The sequence below is a fragment of the Oncorhynchus kisutch genome, linkage group LG30, assembly GCF_002021735.2.
Source record: "Oncorhynchus kisutch isolate 150728-3 linkage group LG30, Okis_V2, whole genome shotgun sequence".
Classification (NCBI taxonomy): Eukaryota; Metazoa; Chordata; class Actinopteri; order Salmoniformes; family Salmonidae; genus Oncorhynchus; species Oncorhynchus kisutch.
The window spans coordinates 1,513,018-1,527,580 of record NC_034203.2 but is presented as its reverse complement, the minus strand read 5'-3'; the positions used below and the strand labels follow the sequence as shown (position 1 = coordinate 1,527,580).

The 14,563-nt window shown below is 45.4% G+C and overlaps 1 protein-coding gene across 2 annotated transcripts in view; it reads right to left on the bottom strand.

Moving 5' to 3' along the window:
* pex5lb (peroxisomal biogenesis factor 5-like b) overlaps positions 1 to 14,563 on the bottom strand; it is a 159,972-nt gene that overhangs the window by 77,506 nt on the left and 67,903 nt on the right. For both annotated transcript variants that reach the window (XM_031810683.1, XM_031810681.1), the window contains exon 2: positions 14,012 to 14,126. In XM_031810683.1, coding sequence (XP_031666543.1) covers positions 14,012 to 14,126 — 115 coding nt within the window. The remainder of the gene's footprint in view (positions 1 to 14,011; positions 14,127 to 14,563) is intronic.

The following is a 14,563-nucleotide window of genomic DNA, read 5'->3' as shown; positions in this document are numbered from 1 at the left end:
CTGACAGTCATTCAGAGAAATTCAGTGTTGTTGTTTATGTATGTAGCTAGTGGGCTAAGCTGTAGCATTAGCAATGTCTTTCGAAAGCAAAACATTCTAGAGATTTTTGTAAATTCTGAGTCGGAAAGTCAGGAATCAGTGAGGAGCTGCCCCCAACCTTGTGGTCATTGAGAACCCTGAGTCTGAGGACCCCTTGCACACCAACGAAGTACCAGGTCACTCTGAAGATGCTGGTGGTGATGGAGGCAGACCAACAGTGGGTGAAGTACACAGGGTCCAACACTGACATCTAATATTATGGGTTCGTGCTGATCACCATGCTGGCTCCTCATCTCGGGAAGGGCCACACAATTGGTACAGCAGTCCCACACACTTCCAACAGCACAGGGGCCTTTGGCACAGACTGTTCGAACAGGAAAGGGATGCAGGCATTCAGAAGCAGGAAGATGCAGAGGGGGGAGTTCAAGGAGAACGGTCAACAGCTGTATTTGTCCATGTCCTCTCCACTGTCCATATAGCAACCATGCTGCCACAGGAAAGGCGGACCACCAGACGGGAGAAACATCAAACCAGACTGCGTGCTTGACTGTAACATCAAAATGGGGACAGTGGATAAGGTGGACATGATAAACAGCTTTGTGGAATGTGCTCGGAAAACTACCAAGTGGTATAAGAATATATTTTTTCATTCAGGTCTACACTGCTGTCCTCAATGGCCACATAATTCACCGCCAGCTAAGAGGTGAGATGAATATATAACAAGGTTCCTTTGTAATTGGACATATAGTTCACATACAGTTCCATTATGCAATTATATTGACAGTATCTCACCCACGTACCCACTCCCTCATCGGTGAGAAGATCACCTACCAAAAGTATAGCGAGAACCTCATGAGAGCCGCTGAACGAGCACCACACACTTTTGTGTCCATCCACTGGCGGGTGTCCTGCTGATATGCCTCACGGCACTGCATTTTCCCTCGGAAGACCCTCAAACTGCTGCTCAAGGAGGCACTGCATAGTCTGCTTGTCCAGCGTCAGGTGAAGGAAGCAGAGGATGTTCATAAAGTACATGTGTTTAGCTTGTGACACACCCTGTATGTAACGCCACGCTTGGGGACTATTGAGCACATCTGCCCCAATTACTGACTGACTGTCTTGACAGGTGACCTGCCTTGATACTATGCCTTTAGAGGTGGGGGATGGGAATGCAGTTTTTGTTGTTCAATCACAACATTATTGAAATATGGGTTTTGCATATTAATAAGTTGTCAGTCTTTTCTTGCTGTTTCTGTTGCTCAATCACCACCAATACTTCAAAAAAATAGACAACCATTACATATAGACCTATTTTTTCCTCCACTAAAACTGTAAAGGAGTGTAAATTCAAACAGTATGGTTGCTAGCATACAAAAGTTGGCCTCAATCTTCGGCAAGAAAGATGTCCAGTTATGATGTTCGCGATGAATGTTTGTTACTGTTTATGTGTGTGGTTTCTGAAAGTACATAATGAGGAATAGTTAGTAATTAGAATACAATATCAGGAAATAGCAATAAAACAATATTACAATGAAGTAACATAATAACACTGCTATAAAAATAAGTTGCAATAACAAAATCCCAATTATGAATTATATAAGAAACAGTAACTGAAGAGCTCCACAAGGGGGCAGGGCATGGCTATGCTAAACAAGCCAAATCTTATTCTTAGATTTCTCACTTACCGTGCATATGTAACAACCTTCTTCATGTCTAGCAGTTGTGTGTTCTCTCCCATTCTTCTCCCTACATCCCGCCCAACCTGCATCCCAATCTGTCCTGTAATACCTGCTCTGCGTTTACAACCTTTACTGCTTCTGCATATGAGATTTTACGCTCACTCCTCACCTGCTGCACTTCTACTTGTCTTTTCATCACTGCACAGTAGTTTAACTGGATCGCCACATTCATGTTCGGCCCCACACTTCACAAATCTCATTTTCCCTTTAAAACCTGTTAAGGCTAGGGCAGAATACTGCCCCCGTTGGTGAAATGCGTGCCCATAGTAAACTGACCAATTTTTTTTATTGCTAATATATGCATATAATAAATATTATTGAATAGAAAACACTCTAAAGCTTCTAAAACCGTTTAAATTATGTCTGTAAGTAAAGCAGAACTCTCAGGGCACTCATTCTCCCAAAATCTCTCTTGTCATCCAAAAAGTTGGCCCAACTTTGACGTCATCGCCCCCACCCTTCCCAAGCACCTACAGTCCTGGGAACAGTTCCTATGCCTTCAGCGCGGTGTCCGCTTTCAATGGGGCTTCTCATTGTGTGAATCACACGCTCACGAGAGTAATGACGGGCCGAATCCTTTCGGTCGCGCGAGAACTCACGCGCATTCTGCGCCTGTGGTGTCTTTCTTTCAAGATTGATTAAACAATGCGTGTGTTTCTCTTTGTCCTGAGAATTGCGGTGAAGCTATATAGCATGCTAACGCTGTGTTCTGAACCAAGTTTGACAAGTTTAGTCGACATATAATATGTAATTTCGACGTTTTGGTGCGAATTCAACCGAAATATGTCGTGTTTGATAACCGAAAGACACAGACTTCAAAACTAAAGCTGTTTTTGGTAAGTATAAACCCTTCCAGGTCTTCTGATGGAAGAACAGCAAAGGTAAGGGAACATTTATGTGTTAAATTTGGGTTTCTGTGGACTCCGAGATAGAGGAGCCAATATGCTAATTCCTGAGCGCTAATTCCTGAGCGCCGACATTATAGCCTAGTGAACGAAATCTGTAAAGTTAAAAATAAATGTAACACAGCTGTTTTATTAAGAAGAAGTGTATCTTTCTAAGTATATGTAGAACATGTATATTTAGTCAACGTTTATGATGTGTATTTCTGTTATCTGGCAGAGTTACCATAATTTCTCCAGGCATTGTTGTAGCATTTTTTAGCCATGACCTTCTATGTAAACTGTGATTTATGGATATAATTAGCATATTATTGAAAAAATTCCTGTCATCTGATGAAGATTTTCAAAAGGTTAGTGAATTATTTTACTTTTAATCCTGCTTTTGTGATTGCATCTATTGTTCTACAAAATGGCTATGTAAATTAGCCTATCTTTGGTGGTGGTTTGACATAAATATGTGCTATGTTTTCGCCGTAAAACATTTTAGAAATCTGACTTGGTGGCTAGATGAACAAGGTGTTTATCTTTCATTTGAGCTATTGGACTTGTTAATGTGTGGAGGTTAAATATTTCTAAGAATATTTTTTGCGTTCTGTGTGCTACTGTGTCAGTTGAGCAGTGGGGGGAGGTGCCCTAGCGGGACGTGTGGTGCCAAGTACACCACCGCCACATACCCAAACCTTTAACAGTTATATCAACGCAATGGTTTCGGAACATAAGCTTGCACATCTTAACTTTTTCTGCCAGTACCGGATCCTCAAAGTTCAGTATCTCTGACAGGCTATCCACCTTCCCTTCTTGTGTCATCTGGATGCACTTTGCATCAATAAGAGAGCCTCCCTTCAAGTGATTCTTTATTTATTTTATGTTAACTATTTCTGGGACTCTGGTAAAATAATTCCTGTCGGCCACTACGTTTACATACCTGCTTGAGTTTGAGAGCCTTCTCATGCTGTTTAGCATCAATACACACCACCACCAAACTTCCATCACAAAGACTTTTAGCAGACACAACCTCTCCTACACAAAGCACGAGCCAATTCGATCAGACTCACCGCCATTACTCCACTCTTGTCCTTAAACTTAACCAAACCATTGAACTCCACTTCTCTCCATAAAACACTGATCAGAACCTCCCTCATTACCACTCTCCCCTGACTAGACCTGCAAAAGATCCTCAGTCTTCCACTTCTTCATATCTACTCGCACTACTCTTCCTCCAACTTTCCCCCCTCCACCGCTACACTCCATCACATCCTCCTCAAGTCCTAACCCCCTTACATTTCCATCCATCCATCTCTGCTCCAGTCAGAGCGCAGTGTTGGATAAACACCTCTACATCAACACTCAAAAACCTGTCGCTTTCCAATCCGAACACTGACAAAGCACAAACCAGCCGTCAACTGTTCGGTCTCCAGCTCCAACCAGCGTCTCTCCCGATTGGATCGAGCTAGCCTAAGCTGTCTCTCAGAATGGGCTTGCAGCAAATTCAAGATGTCACCTGTGGGTTGGACACGCCTCCAACCACACCCATAACTGCAGCCTTAAAGCACTACTACATAATAGGCCATTATAGTCACAACACAGTGTGTTAACATAGTCTTGTCGTGGCCAAAAGTTGAGAATGACACAAATATTAATTTTCACAAAGTCTGCTGCCTCAGTTTGTATGGTCGAAATTTGCAAATACTCCAGAATGTTATGAAGAGTGATCAGGTGAATTGCAATTAATTGCAAAGTCCCTCTTTGCCATGCAAATAAACTGAATCCCCCCCAAAACAACATTCACTGCATTTCAGCCCTGCCACAAAAGGACCACCTGACATGTCAGTGATTCTCATTAACACAGGGGTAAGTGTTGACGAGGACAAGGCTGGAGATCATTCTGTCATGCTGAATTATTGTTCTTCCATGGTTACCTGCAAGGAAACACGTGCAGTCATCATTGCTTTGCACAAAAAGGGCTTCACAGGCAAGGATATTGCTGCCAGTAAGATTGCACCTAAATCACCCATTTATCAGATCATCAAGAACTTCAAGGAGAGCGGTTCAATTGTTGTGAAGAAGGCTTCAGGGCGCCCAAGAAAGTCCAGCAAGCACAAGGACCGTCTCCTAAAGTTAATTCAGCTCCGGGATCGGGGCACCACCATTACAGAGCTTGCTCAGGAATGCCAGCAGGCAGGTGTGAGTGCATCTGAACACACAATGAGAAAAATACCTTTGGAGGATGGCCTGGTGTCAAGAAGGGCAGTAATGAAGCCACTACTCTCCTGGAAAAACATCAGGGACAGACTGAAATTCTGCAGAAGGTGCAGAGATTGGACTGCTGAGAACTGGGGTAAAGTAATTTTCTCTGATGAATCCCCTTTCCGATTGTTTGGGGCGTCCGGAAAAAATCTTGTCCGGAGAAGACAAGGTGAGCGCCACCATCAGTCCTGTGTCATACCAACAGTAAAGCATCCTGAGACCATTCATGTGTGGGGTTGCTTCTCAGCCAAGGGAGTGGGCTCGCTCACACAATTTTGCCTAAGAACACAGCCATGAATAAAGAATGGTACCAATACATCCTCTGAGAGCAACTTCTCCCAACAATCCAGGAACAGTTTGGTGACGAACAATGCCTTTTCCAGCATGATGGAGCACCTTGCCATAAGGGAAAAAGTGCTAAACTAAGTGGCTCAGGGAACAAAATATCAATATTTTGTGTTCATGGCCAGGAAACTCCCTAGACCTTCATCCCATTGAGAACTTGTGGTCAATCATCAAGAGCCGAGTGGACAAACAAAAACCCACAAATTCTGACAAACTCCAAGCATTGATTATGCAAGAATGGGCTGCCATCAGTCAGGATGTGGCCCAGAAGTTAATTGACAGCATGCCAGGGTGGATTGCAGAGGTCTTGAAAAAGAAGGGTCAACACTACAAATATTGACTCTTTGCATCAACTTCATGTAATTGTCAATAAAAGCCTTTGCCACTTATGAAATGCTTGTAATTATACTTCAGTATATTTGTGTCATTCTCAAAACTTTTGATCACGACTGTACATCAACACATTATTTTCATATATTAATCATTTCATTTATTTTAGGGGCAACGTTTCATTTCACTTTCACGTTATGCTTTCTTGGTAACGCATGTTACAATATAATGTCTAAAAGACATCTGGATTCAGATTTTGGTGCCTATCCAGAAAACTCCAAAGATTCATTGGAAATTGTCTGTAATCTCTAGAATATCAATAACGTGTCATGTAAAGATGTCCCGTGTTATGGACACTTTTCACCCAGTGAAAAGTCTGACAATAATTATGTTTACACAAAAAAAAGACCATTATAAGAAACAACTGGGTCTCTATGGACATGTAATAAATAATTGATAGCATGTATTATTGTCTAATGAAAATACAAAGCTATTTATTTGACATTTTCTTCACACATTTACCTCTCATCTCCCATTGTCAGTGATAACGCAGAACTACCAGTGTATGTATTGTATCCACATAAAGAGGCTGGAGTGGGACCAGTACAAAATTGACCCAGTCCTCATATGACATGTATCGTATAATAACTAAACAGGGTTGCCAGGTCCTATTTGCTGTATCCATAGTCTGAAATGTGAAGACATTCACAGGTTTTCATAAATAGGAATTATAACGTACACAGGCCTACTTCAACAGGGGATATAGTTCCACGTTCTACCATTTAGTGTGATTACACAGTGGTGTCACCTATACGGTGGAGACCATATGTAACAGTATATCTTCCGTCCCTCTCCTCGCCCCTACCTGGGCTCGAACCAGGGACCCTCTGCACACATCAACAACTGACACCCACAAAGCATAGTTACCCATCACCACACAAAATCCACGGCCCTTGCAGAGCAAATGGGAACAACTACTTCAAGGTCTCCGAGCGAGTGACGCCACCGACGATTGAAATGTTATTAGCGCGCACCACCGCTAACTAGCTAGCCTTTTCACATCGGTTACACATACAGAAACAGTGGTCAATAGCCTAGGTCAGAGAAACATATTACAGTTGCGCAGTTGACCTAGGGCCTAGGCACAGGCTGCACTCACTGGCTACTGCAGAACTCCACCACAGCAAATCAAATCGAAATATATTTGTCAAGCGCTTAACTCTACTTCTTGAACTGCATTGTTGGATAAGAACATATTTACTAAATAAACTAAAGTTCTAAAAAAAAAATGAATAAAAAGTAACAATCAAATAACATTAACGAGGCTATATACAGGGGGTACCAGTACTGAGTCAATGTGGAGGCTATATACAGGGGGTACTGGTACAGAGTCAATGTGGAGGCTATATACAGGGGGTACCAGTACTGAGTCAATGTGCGGGTGTACAGGTTAGTCTACGTAATATTTACATGTAGGTAAGGGTAGAGTGACTATGCATAATGTGTCAATGTAAATAGTCCGGTGGCCATTTGATGAATTGTTCAGCAGTCTTATGGCTTGGGGCTAGAAGCTGTTGAAGAGCCTTTTGGACCACAAAAAAACATTCAAAGCTCATATCTCTGAGTGACTCAGCAACACACCTCTCGGCCCAGACTGCAACACGATGGCTTATTAACATATCAGCTTGTTTTCTGGTTTATGGTCGACAAAAAATATTGATGGGCTGCATTATTACATATTTAAATTAAACATTGTTTCTAAAATAAAAAAATACCACTTGCTTCCAGTTGATTAATATGGCTAACACTAGCTAACAATGACTTACCAGATGAAGATGTCATGAGCTGACATAAAAGATGCCAGAAATGTTCCATGTGCACAAAAAGCTTATTTCTCTCAACGTCTGTGCATAAATGTGTTACCATCTCTGTTAGTGAGTATTTCTCCTTTGCCAAGACAATCCATCCACCTGACAGTTGTGGCATATTATGAAGCTGATTAAACTGCATGATCATTACACAGGTGCAACTTGTGCTGAGGACCATAAAATTCTTCACTTGCGGGGTCGACTGAGAAGGGGGAAGGAGGGTGCTGAGGAGTATTTCTGTCTGTAATAAAGCCCTTTTGTTGGGAAAAACAAATTCTGATTGGCTGGGCCTAGCTCCCAGGTGGGTGGACCTGGCTCCCAAGTCGGTGGGCCTATGCCCTCCCAGCCCCACCCATGGCTGCGCCCCTGCACAGTCATGTGAAATCCATAGATTAGGGCCTCATTCATTTATTTAAATTGACTGATTTCCTTCTATGAACTGTAACTCAGTAAAATCTTTGAAATTGTTGCCTCTTGCGTTTATAATTGTATTCAGTTTATGTTGTTGAAGTTCAAGTGAAAAAATTAAGTAGATGAACCAGGAATTGGTTCAATGGAAGATTAAAGCAGAGATCCTCCAGGCTCCAGTGGAAGACCTGGAGGCTGATCAAGCATTTCTGGAGCAGCAACTGAGCGAGTTGACTGCCGAAACAGAAGATAGGTGACATTAATCCAAATTAGGAACTCTGTTTAATTTAATATATTATGGTTTATGGATTCTCACTTAAATGTATTCTGTCAGTACAAAGAATAACAATAAGACAAAAATCTTCAGGTCTCTAGCACAATCTCCCACTGACGATACACTCACACTTTCACTGGCAGCCTTTAAATCAAAACTCAGGATAAGACCCAGATGCAGACAGCTAGAGTCACAGAGGTTAATTGACCCAAACACGGGGCAGGCAAATGACAGGACAAAGGCAGGCAGAGGTCCGTAAACCAAGGCAGAGTCAATAAGGTACAGAACAGCAGGCAGGCTTGGGGTCAGAACAGACAGAGGTTCGTAAATAAGTCAGACAGTTACAGAACGGCAGGCAGGCTCGGAGTCAGGGCAGGCAGAATGGTCAGAACCGGGGAAACTAGGGAACAGAACATGAGAAAGCAGGGAGATGGGAAAACGAGTTGGTAAAATGAAACAAACTGGCAACATAGAACAAGAGGTATGAATACACTGGTGATAATTAGGAAGATGGGCGTCACCTGGAAGGGGTGGAGACAAGCACAAAGACAAGTGAAACAGACCAGGGTGTGACAGCAGCACCCCCCCCCCCCCTCCATAAACGGCGACATTACATCTGGGCCAAGGGTATGCCGACCTCTATCAGGGGCTGATACCCCAGAGAACACTCGAAAGTCGAGAGCCCAGTGGCAGAGCAGGGGAGGGTGTTACGGGCGTATTCAACCCACACAAGTTGCTGGCTCCGGGTGGTGGGGTTGGCGGAGACAAGGCAGCAATGAGTCATCTTCAGGTCGTGGTTGGCTTGCTCCGACTGGCCATTGGACTGCAGGTGGAACCCGGAGGACAGGCTGACGACCCAATGAGCGTGCAAAACTCCTTCCAGAACCGGGACGAGAACTGAGGACCCCGGTCGGAGACCATGTCCACTGGGAGTCCATGCAAACATTAGATGTGCTGCACCATGAGCTGGGCCATCTTTGGCAGAGGGTAGCTTGGGGAGAGGAATGAAGTGGGTGGCTTTGGAAAACCGGTCCACTACTGTCAGAATGGTGGTGTTGCCATCAGACGGGGGAAGACTCGTGATGAAGTCCAGGGATATGCGAGACCAGGGATGGTGAGGGACAGGCAATGGTTGAAGACTAGCCAGAGCTTGCTGAGGAGTCTTGTTCTGTGCACAGACTGTGCAGGTGGCGACGAACGCGGAGAAGTCCGGGACCATACCACCAAAAGCGTTGCCGCACAAAGGTCAGTGTCCGACTGGAGCCCGGGTGGCAGGCAAGCCTGGAGGAGTGGGCCCACTCCAGGACCAAGGAGCGGACAGAGTCAGGCATAAACATCCGGATATCTGGGCCCCCTCCCCTGGGTTTGACTGGGAACGCTGTGCCTCACGAACCTGCTTCCCTATTCCCCAGATAAGTGCTGTCGCCAGACATGAGGTGGGAAGAATGGTCTCGGGATCTGAGAGTGTAGCGGTGTGGCTATAACGGCGTGACATTGCATCCGGCTTGATGTTCTTGGATCCTGGTCGGTAGGAGAGGGAGAAGTTAAACCGGGTGAAAAGCAGGGCCCACCTGGCTTGCCTGGAATCTAGATGCTTGGCGGTGGGGAGATATTCCAGGTTCCTATTGTCTGTGTACACTTAATGAACGAATGTTCCACCTCCTCCAACCTGTGTCTCCACTCCTCCAATGTCATGTTTACAACGAGAAGTTCACGATTCCCCACATCGTGGTTCCTCTCTGTGGCATTGAGGTGATGTGAGAAGGCGCAGAGATTTAACTTGAGGTACAGGGCAGAACGCTGGGACAGGACAGTCCCCACTCCGACATCCGAAGCATCGGCCTCCACCACGAACTGACAGGAGCAGTGGTGGCGTGGTGCTTGAAGTCCCGGAACACCCGGTCAGCAGCTGGGGACCATGTGAACGAAACCGTCGGAAAGGTGAGTGCAGACGGGGGAAACCAGGGTGCTGTAACCCTGGCTAAAGAGGCGAATCCCAGGAAGCGTTGCAGCTGCATTCTGGACGTAAGCTGGGGCCAATCCCCCACCGCTCTCACCTTCCCGGGATCTGGACATTGCAGCGATGATGTAACCAAGGAAGGGGATGGCGGGCGATGGAATTCGCATTTCTCCGCTTTCACAAAAAGCTGGTTCTCCAGGAGGCCCTGGGGGACCTATTGGACGTGGAGCACATGTTCTTGGGCTGAGTGGGAAGAAACGAGGATGTCATCAAGGTAGACGAAAACAAACCAGCTCAACATGTCGTGGACAATGTCATTAACCAGGGCCTGGAACACAGCAGGGGCCTTGGTAAGTCCAAATGGCATGACCAGGTATTCGTAGTGGCCGCTCGCCGTGTTGAAGGCAGTCTTGCAGTCATCCCCTTCCCGTAAACGCACCAAATGGTAGGTGTTCCGCAGGTCCAAAATGGAGAAAACGGTGGCCCCCTGGAGCGGCTCAAAGGCCGAGGCGATGAGGGGTAGAGGTTAGTGGTTCTTCACCGTGATGTCATTGAGGCCCGGGTAGTCGATGCATGGGCGCAGGGTTCCGTCCTTCTCCACAAAGAAGAACCCTGCTCCGGCAAAGGAAACAATAGAACAGATACACCCTGCAGCTAGAAAGTCCTCAATGTCTGTCTCCATAACCTTGGTCTACAGACCCGACAGATTACAGTCATCCCCAGGGCAGTGTGGTGCCTGGGAGAAAGTCAGTCATAGGGACGGTGCGGAGGAAGTGAAGTGGCCCGGGCCTTACTGAAAACCTGCCGGAGGTCCTGGTACTCCTCGAGAATGGCGGAGAGGACCAGGGCAACTTCCGTGCCTGCAGGAAGATGTCCCGGGGCAGGCTGCCCCAGAGTCGGAGGGATTTTGACTGGTTCCCCCACAGCAGGATAGCATGGAAAGGTGTGCGAGTAAGGGGAGAGCAAAAGTTTTCTGTATGGCCCACTAGTGTACTCTTCTTTGATCACCTCCAATAATTTGTGAAGGAACCTGTTTGAACAATGCTTCCGGGTTCGAGGCACTCTCAGCCGCAAACGTGCAAAAATCAACCGCATAGTCTGCCACACTACGGGAGTCTTGATGTAGCTGGAGCAGCTAACAAGCAGCCGCTCTCCCGGACAACAGATAATCCTTCCAAACCTTCCGAACTTCTGCCACAAACTCCTCCAGACTGAGGCAGACGGCGGACAGTTGCTCCCACACCGCCACAGCCCAGGCGAGTGCCCTCCCGGACATCAGCGTTATGATGTACGCTATCCTCGAGCGGTCCAAGGGGAACGAAGAAGACTGCAGCTCAATGAGGGAGCACTGGGAGAGAAAAGCCTGGCAGGTTCCAGAATCTCCAGCGTAGCGATCCGGAGGAGGCAAGCGGGGTCCTTGGGACACTCTGGTAGGCTGGGAGATTACTGGTGTGATCCGTTGCCCAGTAGGGAATCTGCGGAATTGCTCCAGCAATGTATCAAACGCCTGGTCATGGTGTTCTACCAGGGTATGGAGTCTCTCCATAAGACATTGCAGTAGCTCCTTGTGTCTTCCAATGGTGGCTCCTTGCAGGGAGACAGCATTGTGGAGCTGGTCTGAATGCTGGGCCAGTTCGTTCTATCAGAACTTAGGATAAGACCCAAATGCAGACAGCTAGTCACAGAGGTATATTGACCCAAGCAGCAGGCAGGCAAACGACAGGTCAAAAGCAGGCAGAGGTCAGTAATCCAGGTCAGAGTCAATAAGGTACAGAACAGCAGGGAGACCCAGGGACAGGACAGGCAGAGGTTCGTAAACCAGTCAGAGTCAGGCAGGTACAGAATGGCAGGCAGGCAGAATGGTCAAAACCCGGGGAACTAGGGAACAGAACTTGAGAAAGCAGAGAGACTGGAAAACACGCTGGTAAGACTTGACAAGACAGGATGAACTGGCAACAAACAGAACACAGGTATAAATACACTGGGGATAATGAGGAAGATGGGCGACGCCTGGAGGGAGGTAGAGACAAACACAAAGACATGTGAAACAGATCAGGGTGTGACAGCCTTTAGCCATTAGGCCAAAAATGTTGATTGACAATTATGATTTTTACTAATTAAAAGATTGATTTTAAAATTATGCCTCTGATGCGTTTCTTCATCACCAACTAGGAAAGACAAGTTTAGATAGAGCATAGAGATTGTTTCCCTCTTGATTTATTTCCCCATGTGCTCCAGTGGTAATTTCAGTCATTCCAACAAAAGTTTGCACAAATGGATGTGTTGGGTGGTTATAGCATATTAACTTAAGACAGTCTTTCACTTTATTTAGATGGTCCCAATGCATATCTACAGAGGGTTACTAGTGTTAGTCTGTAGACGTTCAACTAACTAAGTTGGATCTGGTTGGTTCCTAGATGGGAGACCAGATGCTGCTGGAAGTGGTGTTGGAGGGCCAGTAGGAGTCACTCTTTCCTCTGGTCTAAAAAAAAGATCCCAATACCCCAGGGCAGTGATTGGGGACATTGCCTTCTGTAGGGTGTCGTCTTTCGTTAAACAGGTGTCCTAACTCTCTGTGGTCACTAAAGATCCCATGGCACTTATCGTAAGACTGGGGCGTTAACCCCGTTCTCCTGGCTAAATTCCCATACCATCATCCCCAGCTTCCAATTGGCTCATTCATCCACCTTCCACTCCACTGTAACCATTCCCCAGGTCGTTGCTGTAAATGAGAATGTCTTCCCAGTCAACTTACCTGGTATAATAAGGATAAAAAAATAGCAGGACGCATGTTCTGTACCAGCTTCCTTCTTTTCACTCTGTCATCTAGGTTAGTATTGTGGCGTAACTACAATGTTGATCCATCCTCGACGCCTAAAATGACATACCCAAATCTAACTGCCTGTAGCTCAGGACCTGATGCAAGGATATGCATATTCTTGATACCATTTGAAGTTTGTGGAAATGTGAAACACATTAGATCTGGTTAAAGATAATACAAAGAATAAAAGCATGTGTTTTATTTCTTCTCAATCTTTGAAATACAACAGAAAGTCCAATATTTAACTTAGGAATCTAGGCGCAATTTAGATTTTGGCCACTAGATGACAGCAGTATGTGCAAAGTTTGAGACTGATGCAATGAACCATTGTATTTCTGTTCAAAATGTTATATCAAGACTGCCCAAATGTGCCTAATTGGTTTATTAATTAATTTTCAAGTTCATAACTGTCCACTCTCCTCAAACAATAGCATGGTATTCTTTCACTGTAATAGCTACTGTAAATTGGACAGTGCAGTTAGATTAACAATAATTTAAGCTTTCTGCCCATATCAGATATGTCTATGTCCTGGGAAATGTTCTTCATACATAAAACATCATGCTAATCACATTAGCACACGTTAGCTCAACCATCCCGTGGGGAGGGGACACCAGGTTAACAAAGGGGTTGAAGGTTAACAAAGGGGTTGAATACTTACTGACTAATGAAATTTCAGTTTTACATTATTTTATGTGAAGAAAAAAAAACAATTCAACTTCGACATTATGGGGTATTGTGTGTGGGGTAGCTTTGAGATGCCTGCCAATTGGAAAATTTTTGTGGTTTATCTGTATATTGAACCATGTCATGTGCCGTTTAAAAACTCTGTGGATAGTCCTAAAACAATGACGTCATATCTGAATTCCGGCATCTTTATGAACCTTTGCCATCGATTCAGGTGTGCTTGTCCTGGAATACTTCAAGTGTAACTGGCTGGGGGCCCTTGAGGAGACCTATGGCAAACACTTGCCTAGGGGAAGGGTGGGGCAGGGAACAAATTGGGACTGGCTGAGAGAGAATGAGAGGAGAGGAGCAGATGAGGGCATTAATGAGTTGTGGGTAATGAGAGAGGGCTACCTGCTGTGTTGGAGGTGACCGGCCGGACCACAGGGCCATCGATGCGGCTCTCTGACAGGAAGTCGTCGATGGAGGGGCTCAGCAGCGGGCGGCTCTCTTGCTGCTCACCGACCAGCTGGGGAGGAGAGACGCAGTGAGGAAAACAGAAAACTAAAAAACTAAAAACGCTGCAGGAGAAGGATACTCCATAGTAGGAGTCTGCAACTCGTGGCTTGTGAGCCAAATCCAGCTCACAAACCGATTTGATGTGGCACACCAAGGTTGTCTTTCTTATGTTGGTGAATATCCCTGGTCAACAGTTGATGCCCTATTTTGTTTATGTATAACACTCTTAGGTTAGATACAGTAACAGAAGGCAAACTTGAGGGGGGCTAAAGTCCATTTCAATCTAAGAGTCAATTTAGAAACTACTATCAACTGGTTATGGAACACTTCAAGTTTATGCCTGAATTCATAGGGATTGAGATTAATCGGATCACAGCTAAGCTAAACACGTTGAGGATGAGGAAAATAACTGATTTTGATGAAGCAGAACCAAAAGAGGAGCAATGG